Here is a 13,429-nt window from a genome sequence, read left to right on the forward strand (position 1 = left end):
GTCTCTTATACATCCCCCATCTCCCATCCACTGTCTGGGGCAATGCCAGGCACACACTGAGGGCTTGAACATACCTTGCCCGTAGAGTTCTGAAAGTAAACTGAAGGAACAAGTATTTTCAAGTATAACTGACAGAAACTCTGAGGCCTCAAGCCCTGTTTAGAGACCACGTCCTCATAAGGGAAGCAGGCAAAATAAGCCAGGTCTCCAGGGCCTGATTGCCCTCAGCTTTGGGTACTTCTCCTCCAACCCATCACAGCCAAGCCCACCTGACTGCCACCCACATTAGCCCTGACCTGGTGACCATCTGCCCAGCCAGGGCCCTTGGGGGAGAAATGGGCGAACAATGAGGTTTTTCCACCAGACATTCTGCAGCCTAGAAATGATGGAAATGTTTTTGAAAACTGCTGAGCTAGAAGTCAGATTTATTGATAAGTATTGTGTGTCATTCTTTAAACTGCAAATATGCTTTTAGAAAGAAACTGGGATTCTGAAATCAAAGTGAGAAAGGACAGAGATGAGTGTGTGCAGGAAAAACTTTCAAATTCACCCAAAGCTCAGGCTTTATTCTCATCAAGAAAACCTCACAGAAAGGAACAGAAGGGATTTTCCTATTCGGGGTCTTGGCAAAATCCCAAGCAAGGGAAGGGAGGCCCCAGTGACCACCAGGTAGCGGGAGGAAGGAGATGCAGGAAGTGAGTTCTCGGGTCTTTATCCACAGCCTTCTCTGAGATGGTCCTTCAAAAATGGAGGCGGTCGCACTAGGGGCAAAGAACCCGCCTATCAATGCTGAGGAGGCCAGAGAGGTGGATTCAATCCTTGGGTTGGGAAGATCCCCTGGAGGAGAAAATGGCAACCCGCTCTAGTGTTCTTGCCCGGGAAATCCCGTGGACAGAGGAGCTTGGCGGGCTACAGTCCATGCGGCTGCAAAGAGTCAGACGTGACTGAGCACACATGGGACTCATGAGGAAGAGGGAGTGAGCATCTGGTGAAGATCTGGCTCCTGCTGATGAAACAGTGGTGGCACAAACGGGGTCAGGCAGTGGGGAGCGAAGCCTAGGACTCCATCAACTGTTTCCATGGTAATGGAGCCTGTGACCCAAGCGTGGAACCCACTTCACTAACATGGGGTCTGGGACCCCATTTGAGGCCGAGTCTCCACCATGGTGCCACAGAGTCAGGTGACGGTCCTGCGGGCAGAACCCACTGGAAGGTTGCTCCTGCAGTGTCGCTCCTACATGTCACCTACCTGGTCCATGCTGGGCCAACTGTGTTGGCCAGACTGGAAAGGGAAGTGGGGAGGGTGTTTGTTGTCTAGTCACTAAGCTGTGTCTGACTCTTTACAACCCCATGGACAGTACCCTGCCAGGCTCCTCTGTCTACGGAATTCTCTAGGCTAGAATACTGGAGTAGGTTGACATTTCCTTCTCCAAGGGATCTTCCCAGCCCAGGGATTGGACCTGCATCTCCTGCATTGGCAGGTGGATTCTTTACCACTGAGCCACCAAGGAAACCCTGTGGATGTTTAGCATCCACCAGATCCTATCATTTTCTAGGCAGTGTCTGGTTCTTTGGGCTTCCCTTGTGGCTCAGTTGCTAAAGAATCCACCTGCAATGCAGGAGACCTGGATTCGATCCCTGGGTTGGGAAGATCCCCCAGAGAAGGGAAAGGCTACCCAGTCCAGTATTCTGGTCTGGAGAATTCCATGGACTGTATAGTCCATGGGGTCACAGCAGAAGTCTGGTTCTTTATGCACTTTATCTCATTAAATGGCCTTGGGAGGTAAAAACATGTATGTCCATTTGACAGAGAAAGAAATCTAGCACATTTCTAGATATGGTAACCCACAAACCCAGCTGTTTCCTCTGAGCCAGTTAGTACCTGGAGACCCGCAGGTGGGAGGCACCACTGTGGGTGAAGTCCATGCCCAGCAAGGTGTTGCTATGGTTAACAGTAGCAGGAAGGAACTCAACCCACGTGTTTGATAAAGCTTGCAAGGGTGCAGGCCAATCTGATGGCCTTTTTGCACAGGTGCCCTGGGGCCCCACATCCCTGGCCTTACCTGACGTCACCGCTGTCTCTAGAGGGTCCAACAGGAGCCAGAACAGGGGGGAGACGTGCAGTGTGTTCTGTCCAGACCCCTTTCCCTTTATCAGTATCAGTTAAGACAGGGCTGCTCAGGGCAGACACTGCCCATCTCCTGGGCTGCCAGCGCTGGGCGAGTTAATTGGAGGGTTTAGGGTGGAGACGATGGATGGCCCTGTGAATGGACACGCTAAGGTTTAGAAAGTAATAACATGACTTCCCTGGTGGTCCAGTGGTTGGGACTCTGTGCTTCCAATGCCAAGTATTTGGGTTCAATCCCTGGTCAGGGAACTAAGATACCTCATGCCATGCTGCAGGGCCGAAAAAAATAAATGAAAATTTTAAAAAGGATACTGCCAAACTTATAACACAACCAAAAAGAAGAAGAAAAGTAATAATAAAAGCTGAGGAAGAACAGAAAGTGAGGAGACATGAACAGAAGCCTCAGATGGTGTGGCCCCTGGGGACTTACCCTGAGGGTGAGCAGATGGGTCTGAGCCCCTAGACCTGAGGTTTTTCATGTAGTTTCATGGAGGGTCTGTTACTCAGCTCTCCGTGAAGAAAGGGGAACATGCTGGTTTTCCTTCATGTGGGGCTACAGTTGACTACATGAAAGGCAAAGACCCTACTTTGAGGCCAAACCCTCAGGGGAAATAATTATTTTCCAGCAGACGTTTCTTAAATGATCCTTCAAAGATCCATGCCCCATCTCCCCCTGGCAGCAGGAACGGCCCCCCCACCCCTGCCGCCCTGGTGGCTAAAGAGAGAGGCCCACAGATCTGGAACCATCTACCATTACCGAGGGCCACCATGTCTGCCCGGCCTGCCAACCGGGAGCTCTAATTAGGGAGGAGGGCTGAGTGTCAACTTGGCTGGGCTGCGGGTACCAACCTTCGGTCAGGTGTGCATGTGAGGTTGTCTCTGGCTGAGATGCACGTTTGAATGGGGTAGACCGGGCGAAGCAGATGGCCCTCCCCAGGGCGAGTGGGCCTCGTCCGGTCATCAGGAGCCTGAACATAACAAGAAGGCAGAACTAGAGGGAACTCCTCATGCCTGACCGTGAGCTCGGACACTGGTCTTTTTCTGGCCTTTGGACTCAGACTGAAAAACTGGCTCTTCTTGGGAAAGACCCAAGCCAGCTTGCTGGCTGCATGGCTTGGGACTTGTCAGCCTCCATCATCACATGGGCCAATTAATTGCTAATAGTAAATCTCTTTATGTAGATGTAAAATCTCCTATTGGTTCTGTTCTCTGGGGAACCCTGACTAATAGAGTCAGCATGGTTAATAGCGTGACCATGTCTCCAATTTATGCAGCCCAACAAACACCCAGAGCCTGTGGAGCTCATTAACTCAGAATCATTAATTAAGTGCCTGCTGTGTGAACAGCAGAATAACCACACAGGTCTCGCCACAGATGCAGAAGTTAACAGTCACAGCGGTGGCTGGCTGTCCACAGAAGACCACTAAGACGACTAAGGAGTAGGGAGCTCTTAGTTACAACAGAAACCAGCGAAATAGAGTTCACTTATTATTGTGAGAGTTAAAGCCACACCTCTTCTACGTGTGTTTTTCAAACAAACTTGTTGTCATGGTAACTCTCTTAAAACAAGATGCAACAAGGTTTAAAGAGCCTGAGAGCTAATTACAATAGTGCTTTATATTTAGTTACACCTTTCTTCTGAGGAGTTTAATGGACCTCATTCATTAAGCTCCATCCTCTGAAGTCTTTAGGGGACAGATATTATTAAACCATTTTACAGACATAGACACCAAGGCATGGATGGGTTAAGTGACTTGGCCACTGACAGGCAGCTTAACCAGGAGCAAGCCTGGGCCAGACCCACGTCTCCTCTTGTTTCCTTCTGTTTTCTCTACTCATCCGTCTCCAACGCGGGTTTTGTAAGCCCTTCATCATGAAAGGCTTAGTTTCCCACAGCGTGGTTGGGGGATCCCAGATTCTGCCACCATCCCTGTGCAGAAAAAGCTGCCCAGCCCGGGAGGCTCAAGGATGGCTGGGATGGGGGATGGGGGGAGGAGAGGCAGGGCTGTCGGGGGTCTGCGGGCTGGAGGTGCTGCTGCCCAGACTCAGCCCATGGAGCCAACATCCATGGGCATGCGCGGCTCACACACTCGGCCCAGGGGCACGGGGGCCTCAGGGCACGCCTGACACCAAGCGGCTCCCGCAGCTCGGTCACAAGAGGCTGACACTCAGTGCCAGCCACGCTGGCCAACAGGCTGTACCATCAACATCCCAGAGAAAGCCTGTGCTGGGGCCTCTGCTCAGCGCGGCTCTTGGAGGGGCCCCAGATCAGAGCAACAGCAATGGTGTCAGAAACCAAGGGGGCCTGCCCCATCTCAGAGCCGCTGAAAGACAATCTCTGATTCTCAAGCTCTCTGAGGGCTTCTCCAGCCTCTCTGCCTGGAATGTTCCTCCCCTCCTTCAAGCCTTTTTCAGATCTCACCTCCTCAACAGGGGCTATCCTGACCGAGCCTCGTCAGCCCAGTGACGGCCCCTTCCCACCCGCTGCCTCTCCCTGACCCAGCCCTCACAGTTCTCGTCACCTTCATGAAGCCTGTGAGCTGTCGTCTGTCCCCGCCATGAAAACGCAAGTTCTGCAAGAACGTGGCCCTTGCACAGTGTCATCAATAGATACTGATAGGAACCATGATTTTTGACTCAGGCTTTTGGATGAGCAACAAGGGGGAGGAACAAGGGGCAGGGGGTCCCTGCTGTGTTTTGGGCGTGTTGACTGGAGACCCCAGCAGGCACGAAGGGTGCGAGGCTGTTGGTAGGGGAAGTGGTCCTGAGAGAGAAGGAAGAAACCTGGGCGCCTGCACTTGCACAGGTGGCTGAAGACGAGCCAAGGACCAGACAGTGCCCAACACACAAAGGAATCAAGCTTTGGGGAGGAAGGGGTCTCAGATGCGGAGAACTTGAGAGATGAGCCCCCCTGGTCTACAGGGTGGAGGAGTCGGGGAGGGCGTCAGGGGAAGGGAGGCGGGGAGGGGGACCTTCAACTCGCCTTTCAGAAGCCCAGGCTGGGTAGGAGGAAAAGGGGAGGAGGGGGAGGGAGGTTTCCACTCCAATTTTAACTCACAATTGGAGCATCTGAAACGGGAGGAAGGCCCTTGGTCAGTCGGGTGTGTCAGCAGAAGCTGGACTGTGAGTTCAAAGGGATAGGACGGGGGAAATCCAATCAGGCAGGTGTGAGGGCTTGCTTAATGTGAAGGTCGGTCCTGTCAAATCCCGATAGCCTAGGATTCGTGATGCTGCCCTGAGTTTGAAAGAAACCCAAGGCTACTGGGAAAATACAGTTGGCCTTCCTCCCACCCAACAGGAAAGTGTATGGCCCTCCAACTTTGAAGTGCCATCTGGGTTTCCATAATAGGCTCGGGTCTGGATTCCAGCACCGTCAGAAAATAACAACTTCCTCCCCAATTAAGATGTGTGTATGGCGGGGCAGAGGGGAGGGGTTGGGGGGGCAGTGGGGGTTGGCAGGCAGGAAGGCCTGGAGCCCATGGGTGATTTCCAGCCTCTGCAGGAGCTCTGAGGAGCAGGACACCCCACAATCACCTTGAGATGTGTCCCTCCCAAAACCTGGCTCCAGGACGTCGTATCTTCAAGGGCAAGGACAGAATGTTTTCTAATAAATTTCCATTCACCCAGGATGTGCTCATGATGAAGGTTAAGAAACTTAAGTAGGAGGCAGCACCCTAATTCCCAAAAGAATTCTTTCAAATCAGTTATAGACCTTTATTACACTAATTTTGGAAAATTTACATGGGGATTAAAAAAATGAATTTCAAGAATAAAAACTATTAGGAATGGGGACTTCCCTGGTGGTCCAGTGATCAGGAATTTGCCTTCCAATGCAGGAGACACAGGTTTGATCCCTGGTTGGGGAACTAAGATCCCACATGCTAGAGAAAACAGCATGTTGCAACAAAGACCCAGTGCAGCCAAAAAAAAAAAAAAAAAAATCAAAAAATCAAAACTATTAAGACTGCAATATTCCTTACATGTACAAAAAGGTGTGTAGTATTTGGGCTTCAGAGGTGTGGTAAAGAACCTGCTTGCCAATGCAGGAGACACAAGAGATGTGGATTTGATCCCTGGGTCGGGAAGATCCCCTGGAGGAGGGCATGACAACCCACTGCAGTGTTATTGCCTGGAGAATCCCATGGACAGAGGAGCCTGGGGCTACAGTCCATGGGTCACAACGAGTAGGACACGACTGTGGGACTGAGCACTTTCTAAATCAAGCCATTGTATAGGCCTAATTAAAAGGCAATTCCAAATATAAGGCAGCACCATATTTTGCCAAGGAGAAGAAAAAAAATTCTGCCCATTTGGACAGAGATGTTGAAGAAACAATCAAGGGTCAACTTATAATATTTATACATATTTGCTATTGTTTAGTCACTAAATCATCTCAGACTCTTTTGCAACCCCATGGACTGTTGCCTGCCAGTCTCCTCTGTCCATGGGATTCTTCAGGCAAGAATATTGTCCATTTCTTTCTCCAGGGTCAAATGTATTTCTTACTATGGGACACAGTGAAAAAAACATTTGAAAAACACTGAGGTAGAATTATGGAAACTCAGAGGGGTAATAAAATCAGAGGAAAAGCAAAAGCCCAGGATTCTCAACTCAACTCGATGTCCTGTGTTTATTACTCAGAACGAGTGATGAGTGTTCTCCAAATATGCTCATGGGGGTGGAGAGGTAGGAAGGAGAGAGAGGAAACTGACGGACAGTTCCTGGGGATTAAGAGATTCAAGGAGAACAAAGGCTCTGAAATCAAGGGTGAGCTTGGTCACAAGCACGGAAGTTCAGGGCACAGTCAGCAGGGGAAGAAACTCACCTCAGCCCAATGAGAAAACAGAAGCAATTAGAACACCCACCTGCTTCCCTGCTGCCTGCCGATCTGAACTGCCTGCATCCTCTGCCCCGTGTTGTCTAGGTAAGGTCCATGCCTCTGTGCACTCCAACCTATCCCTCTTTGGCTAGTGAGGTCTTGCTAAAGCATGTCTACTGTTGCTTCCTAGGGTGGCCAAATCTAGCAGATAAAAATACAGGCCACCTATTACATCTTATTCTCAGATAAATTTTTTAAGGCAAATATGCCCCATGCAATATTTGGGACATATCTATACCAAGTTATGTTTGCCTGAAATTTAAATGTAACTGTATTTTATCTGGCAACCCTACTTAATACTCCCTCCACTGAAAAGATGGTACTTAATTTCTCTTCCACTGTGCGTGGACTGTACTTAGTGACTCACCAGAGACAGATCAGAGAAAATGTAAGTGATGACGCGCCAGCCCTAAACCAGATCAAAAAAGCACTGTGGCCTCCGTCTCTCTTGCTGTCTTGGATCCCTGGCTCTGGGTGAGGGGAGGACACCCATGCGGCCCTGGGCAGAGGCCCATGTGGCACAGAGCTGAGGCCTCCCGCCCACTGCCACATGTGTGAACTTGGAAAGGGGCTTCCCTGGCCCGTCAAGCCTTTAGCTGATTGTGGAGACCAGGAGTCAGAACCATCCCGCAAAGCTGCTCCTGAGTTCCTGACCCACTGATGCTGTTCGACAGCTGGTACTTTAAGCTACTGTTCTAAGATAACCTGTTACACAGCAATAGGAACGGCCTACTAATGGATCTCACACCAATAAACATCCCTTGTCGGACACCACTGTCTCCTTTTTCTGGATTATCCCCAGAGGTGTATAGTCATGCTGGAATCTCTCCTTTTTCAAAAACTCTTGATCTCACATTTTTTTTTTCTTCTGTACACTGAAAATCCTACTAACGGTTCTATAGTCACTATTTCTGATTCCCTTTTCCCTCTTTTTTCCTGAGCTATTCAAATAGGCATTTCAGCTCTGAAAAAGCTCATCAAGTAAGAATCACCCCTCTTATTTAATCCAAAATCCAACCTACAGTCATCATCTAACTTGAAACACTATTCATTTGATAAATATCTATTAAGTAGCTACTATGTAACAGGCATTGTACTAGATGATTGATATATAGCAGTAAGCAAAACAGACCAGAAAAGGGGAAAAAAAAACCCCTCTCCTCTCCTTCCTTATGGAGTTTACATTCTGGTGTGTGTGTGGCGGGTGGGTGGGGGGAATGGGACAAACAATGTTAGTAAAGCATTATGCGTATTTCTGGTAAAATGACATGATGTCTGGGATAAAATAGTTCAAAATAAAAGGCCAATGGATAGGAGCAAAGAGGAAAATAGATGCGCTTGCGTCACTGTCATTAATCATTTTTTCAATTTTTAAAAAATTGCTTTTGTTTTTGGTTGCACTGGGTCCTTGTTGGTATGAGCCAGCTTTCTCTAGTTGTGGCAAGCAGGGGCTGCTCTTGTTGCCGTGAGCGGGTTTCTCATTGTGGTGACTCCTCTTGTTGCAGAGCCCACGCCCCAGCTGCGGTACGGGGCTCTGTAACCGTGGTGTGTGGGCTTAAACGCTCTGCGGCACGTGGAACCTTCCCGAGCCAGGGCTCAAACCCGTGTCTCCGTGTCCCCTGCATCGGCAGGTGGATTCCTATCCACTGTACCACCAGGGGAGTCTGTGTTGTTAACTACTGAAGCTGGACAGTGAATAGGTACACGGAAGCTCCTTACGCTGTCCTTGGCTTTGGTTTGGATTTGAAATTTTCCATAAGGAGAAAGGGGCGACAGAGGATGAGATGGTTGGATGGCATCACTGACTCAATGGACATGAGTTTGAGCAAGGTCCAGGAGATAGTGAAGGACAGGGAAGCCTGATGTGCTGCAGTCCGTGGGGTCCCAGAGTCGGACATGACTGAGCAACTGAACAACCCTAGGATGGTCCTGATGGTAAAACCCAGGCTCCCAGCTTCCGGCTGGGTCTCTCCCATTGGCTCATGGACGCCCTGCCGGCACCTTCTAGGTGGAAGCCCAGGAGAAGCGCGGTCATGCTCTCAGGCTTGCAAGGAAGCGATCAGAAATCATGGAGCACAAAACTCATGTGACATTTTAAAAACACAAGCTACTTCCACGATAATGTGGGGTTTATAGCAGGTGCTCCAGGAACAGCCACCCTGAAGAGGGGGGGCTGTTTCAAGGGGTCCCTAGGGGAACAGTAGGGCCCTGAGGATGCGTTCTGCAGCTTTCTATCTACTCGGCAAGTTGTCTTCAACGTCCCTCACAGCTTCAGCTCAGGCCTCCATCTGCCCTTTCAGGAATCCCCCAGAACAAATGCTGAGGGCCACCTCAGCCTGGGAACACCTTGGTATTAAGGAACACGCTGAATTCAGAGGGTGTGTGTGTGCAGCATGGGGGCAGGATGGTGCCGACAGCACTTCATGGAGCCCTGCAGAGCCTCACACTGTGCCAGGTGCTCGCGGATGTGCGGGCCCCATGCGCTCCTCACCGCAAGCAAGGATCGGGCCCATTTTCAGGAGGAAATAAGACCCAGAGAGGTTAAACAGCCAGGGGACGCCCAGCTGGGAGCAACAGGGCTGGGACTGCCCGCTGGGTCACAGGCCAGCCCCGGTGCCCCCGTCTCAGGCATCCTGGATGGGCCCGCACAATCGCCCTGGACCTGCTGAGGCTCCAGACTTAGACGAGCCCTCACTTCACAGGCAAGCGAGGCCCCTTGGCCAGAAGCAGCGTTGCTTCTGGAAACTCCTCAAAAGGTGTACTGGCTCCCCAAACCACAGGGAAGACCCCAAAAAAAGAAAAGGGGCGGGGGGCGGGAAGGCCAGGTATTGGTGCAGAAGAGCCTGACCCCAGGACATAGGTCTGGAAATAGGTTCCTCGACCCCAGGGAAACACGCCGGCCGGCAGCATCCTTCTTTACCTTCTTCTCAAACAGTGTGGGAGACACAAGTCACAGCAAGCTGCAGCCCCGAGAACAGACCAGGGGACGGGCCAAGAAAGGAACAGTGGGGTCCCTCTGGTACCACAACACAAGTCGTGTTGGCTGCACAGGTAATAGGAGGCTCTTTCTGGTGACGTGTCTGTGTATACACACACACACATACACGCACACACACACTGCCCAGGTAGCAAGAGTCTCTTTCTGGGGATGTGTCTGTGTACACGCACATGCGCGCGCACACACACACACAACCACCCCACCCCACCACACACAGACACACACACTCTCTCTTCTTTTCTTTTCTGAAAACATCTTCTCCTTCTCAGATCAGAGGGCCCGCCAGGTAACAAGAGTCTCTTTCTGGTGATGTGTCTGTGTACACACACACCCCACCCCATCACACACACACACACACACACACACACACACACACACACACTCTCTGTCTCGCTCTCTTCTATTTTCTCTGGAAATATCCTTTCCCTCTCAGACCACAGAGCCCCCCCCCCCCCCCCCCAAACACACACTCTCTGTCTCGCTCTCTTCTATTTTTTCTGGAAATATCCTTTCCCTCTCAGACCACAGAGGGCCCTCCAGACAACAAGAGTCTCTTTCTGGTGACGTGTCTGTACATACACACACACACACGCACACACACTTTGTCTCTCTCTCCTTTTTTTTCCTGGAAACATCCTCTCCCTCTCAGACCACAGAGGTCACAGCCTGATCCGTGCTGTTTCCAGTCTGCAGGGCAGCAGAGACACATGGCGAGGGCAGGGCTGCAGGAAGACAGGAGGGGAGACTGAGGAGACGGAAGCAAGGTCCCAACAGCAGGGAGACAAGAAAGGAGGCCGGCCTGAGTGCGGAGGCCTGGATCCCAGGGGCCTGAGGCGGTCACTCTCCAGCCTGGCTGTGTTCATTAACGCCTTTGCCTTTCTGCTTGTGACATCTCAACTTAGATTCTATCATTTACAACCCCAAGAGTCACTATCTCAGAGACTCTTCACATATTCGCATACAAAGAAACCAAAGTAATTTTTCAAATTAACTCAAGGAATGGGTCTCTCTCCAAGAAGCTGTTCAAATGAAAGCATTTATTTTTATAAACGTTGTCTCCAGTCAGTATATCTCAAACTGCACTTAAGACACTGGGGAAAAAAAAAATCTGTATTTAATCCTGTGCCAAGTTAAAAGAATATCCAGTAGCTTCTTCCACTTTGTTTTAGATGGCTATTACCATTTAATTTACATTCTTTTGGTATAAAAATATGCTTTAAAAAATCCCAGACCAACACATAAACACACCGGCACATTCTTAAAAACACAAATGTGACCGAAGCCCATAGTTGGGCAAGACGGGAGTGGCCTCTTGGGGCAGGGGCGGGGGCCGAGCGGAGTCGTGAATGGCAGCGGGCAGGGCAGATGGTCCCAGAAGACCCCGGGCCCTGGTCTGCAGCCCAGGACCCTCTCGACTCACGGGCACATCTCACAGTATTCGAAGACACCCACCTCTCGAATGGGATTAAAACCAGGGGAAGGAACAATGTTCTTGGGGAGCCACGCGGCACAGAAGTGCCCTGGGGCGCTACGTGGCCAGCGGGCCCAGCCCCAGAGTCTGACCACAGGCCTGGGGACCACAGCCCGGTCTGGACTTCTCTCTGCAGGTGCGAGGGTTCCCCGCGATTTGAGGGCTGCCCGACCCCGGCCGTGGCTAACACGCCCGAATCAACGACGATCCAGCGGGGGAGAGGCACTGGGCTCCTCGGCGTCACGCGCGGGGCTGGCTCTGGACTCAGTGGAACGGCCGCCCCCGCCTGGGCCGGGACCTGAGATGTCCTGCTGAGCGGCGCACGGCCTTCCTCTCCTGCCGGTGCAGTTTCTCAGCCTCCTGCTGCTGCTTCTGCTGCTCCGACTGAGAGAGAAGAGTAAATGAGGGGAGAGAAACAGAAAGGACATGCCAACACCCCTCTCTGGGGGCCATCGGAATGCCAACGGCCCAACCACCACCCTTAGCCCCGTTCCGGCAGGGACAGGAGGATCAATGCCAACTGCCACGGTCACTGTGAGACCCGAAGCCCTAAATCCCCTGGGCCGGAGAGCGATCTGGATGCACCGGACTGAACCACACAGCCTGAGGCTGGTTCCTCAGCCCACACGCCACACAGTCCCCTGGGAGAGCCACCCTGAAGAAGACGCGATGGCTTTCCAAATGCCCACTACTTCTCTTGCGGAACTGTCCTTCACTGACAAGCCAGAGCCATTCATCAGTTTACTCACATTGTCTTAAAGACAAAAGAAGTCCTTCTGTGTCCCAAAACTGTGTAATAACCAACCCACGATTAATCATCCAGTCCCCCAGAGCTGGTTCCAAAGAGAATCAAACTGCCCTGAAAGGCAGAGAGCTACCACTAAACGCTGATAAAGGCTCAGCAGACATGTCAGTCAATCCCAAGTTCATGGCTGGAAGGGGCAAATGGGTTCTGGGATGGCTGCTTTGAAGGCACCATTCTCAACACTCAGGTGAGAGAACCAGACCTCCGAACAGTGTCACTAGTTTCACAGAAGAGAGCTACATCAGTGCAGAATCTGCGCTGAAGGGAAGAGAAGCTTCGGAGTTCTAAGAATACAGCTCCATTCCACCGAGTCTAGTTTGGAGAATACAAACCCCTAACCGTGAAGCTCAAAAAAAAATCTTAGCTGGTGGAACTGACAGAAGGTCCAACTTTGACAGCAGTGGTGGGGCAACCACTTTCAAAGTTGCAAAATGCTGCCTTAGAGACACCTGCACGGCCTGCCGGCCTGTGATCTGCCAGCTCCAGGCACCTGGGGGTACTCATTCATATGTCCGCCTTGAAGAACAAGTCTCTGTGTTCACTTACTGCCGGGATTATTCTACTTCTGTAAAGTGAAAGAGCTGGGAGGTGAAGGAATCATGAGAAAAGAACACGATTTGTGAGACCAAAATCTGCTGACTCTTTCCTATCTGAAGAAACCCTTGGACTGAGATTCTGGAGAATCGAGCTCTTTACCCGACTATGTACTGTTTTTCAAAGCCTTCTCAAAGGGACCCTGCCCAAGTGTGTCCCCTGCAGGTCCCTCTCCCGGCCCCACCCAGCCCAGGGCGCGGTCCTTCCTGCCTCAGGCTGGCCCTGACCTCTCACTACGACAGGGTGAGGAACCCCTGTCAGCCCCCTTCAGTTTGCCTCCTCCTGCAACTTTTTAAAAATAGAAACGGTATGCCGATCTTCTGCTAACTAGACCTTTTCAACCGCTTTCCATGGTTCTTAGGACTGGGGTTAAAATTTAACCTCAGACAGGGCCCCGAATGACAGCTCTACGTGCCTTTCCAGCTACGTGTGAGGCCACAGTTGGCGGACCCGTGACGGCTGTCTTTCACACACGGAGGCTCACTCCCACCCTCCAGAGAGGCTGGAGGCTGGAGCCCTGCCAGCCCTTGGGGCTCCGCCTGCCCCTCACCCAG

The 13,429-nt window shown here is 51.3% G+C and overlaps 1 protein-coding gene across 1 annotated transcript in view; it reads right to left on the bottom strand.

The window, feature by feature from the left end:
• Positions 1–11,023: 11,023 nt before the first annotated feature.
• NOL10 (nucleolar protein 10) overlaps positions 11,024–13,429 on the bottom strand; it is an 85,722-nt gene continuing 83,316 nt past the window's right edge. The window contains exon 21 of the mRNA XM_061154813.1: positions 11,024–11,860. Coding sequence (XP_061010796.1) covers positions 11,741–11,860 — 120 coding nt within the window. The 3' untranslated portion in view covers positions 11,024–11,740. The remainder of the gene's footprint in view (positions 11,861–13,429) is intronic.

Source organism: Dama dama, chromosome 11, assembly GCF_033118175.1.
Source record: "Dama dama isolate Ldn47 chromosome 11, ASM3311817v1, whole genome shotgun sequence".
NCBI classification, from domain to species: Eukaryota; Metazoa; Chordata; class Mammalia; order Artiodactyla; family Cervidae; genus Dama; species Dama dama.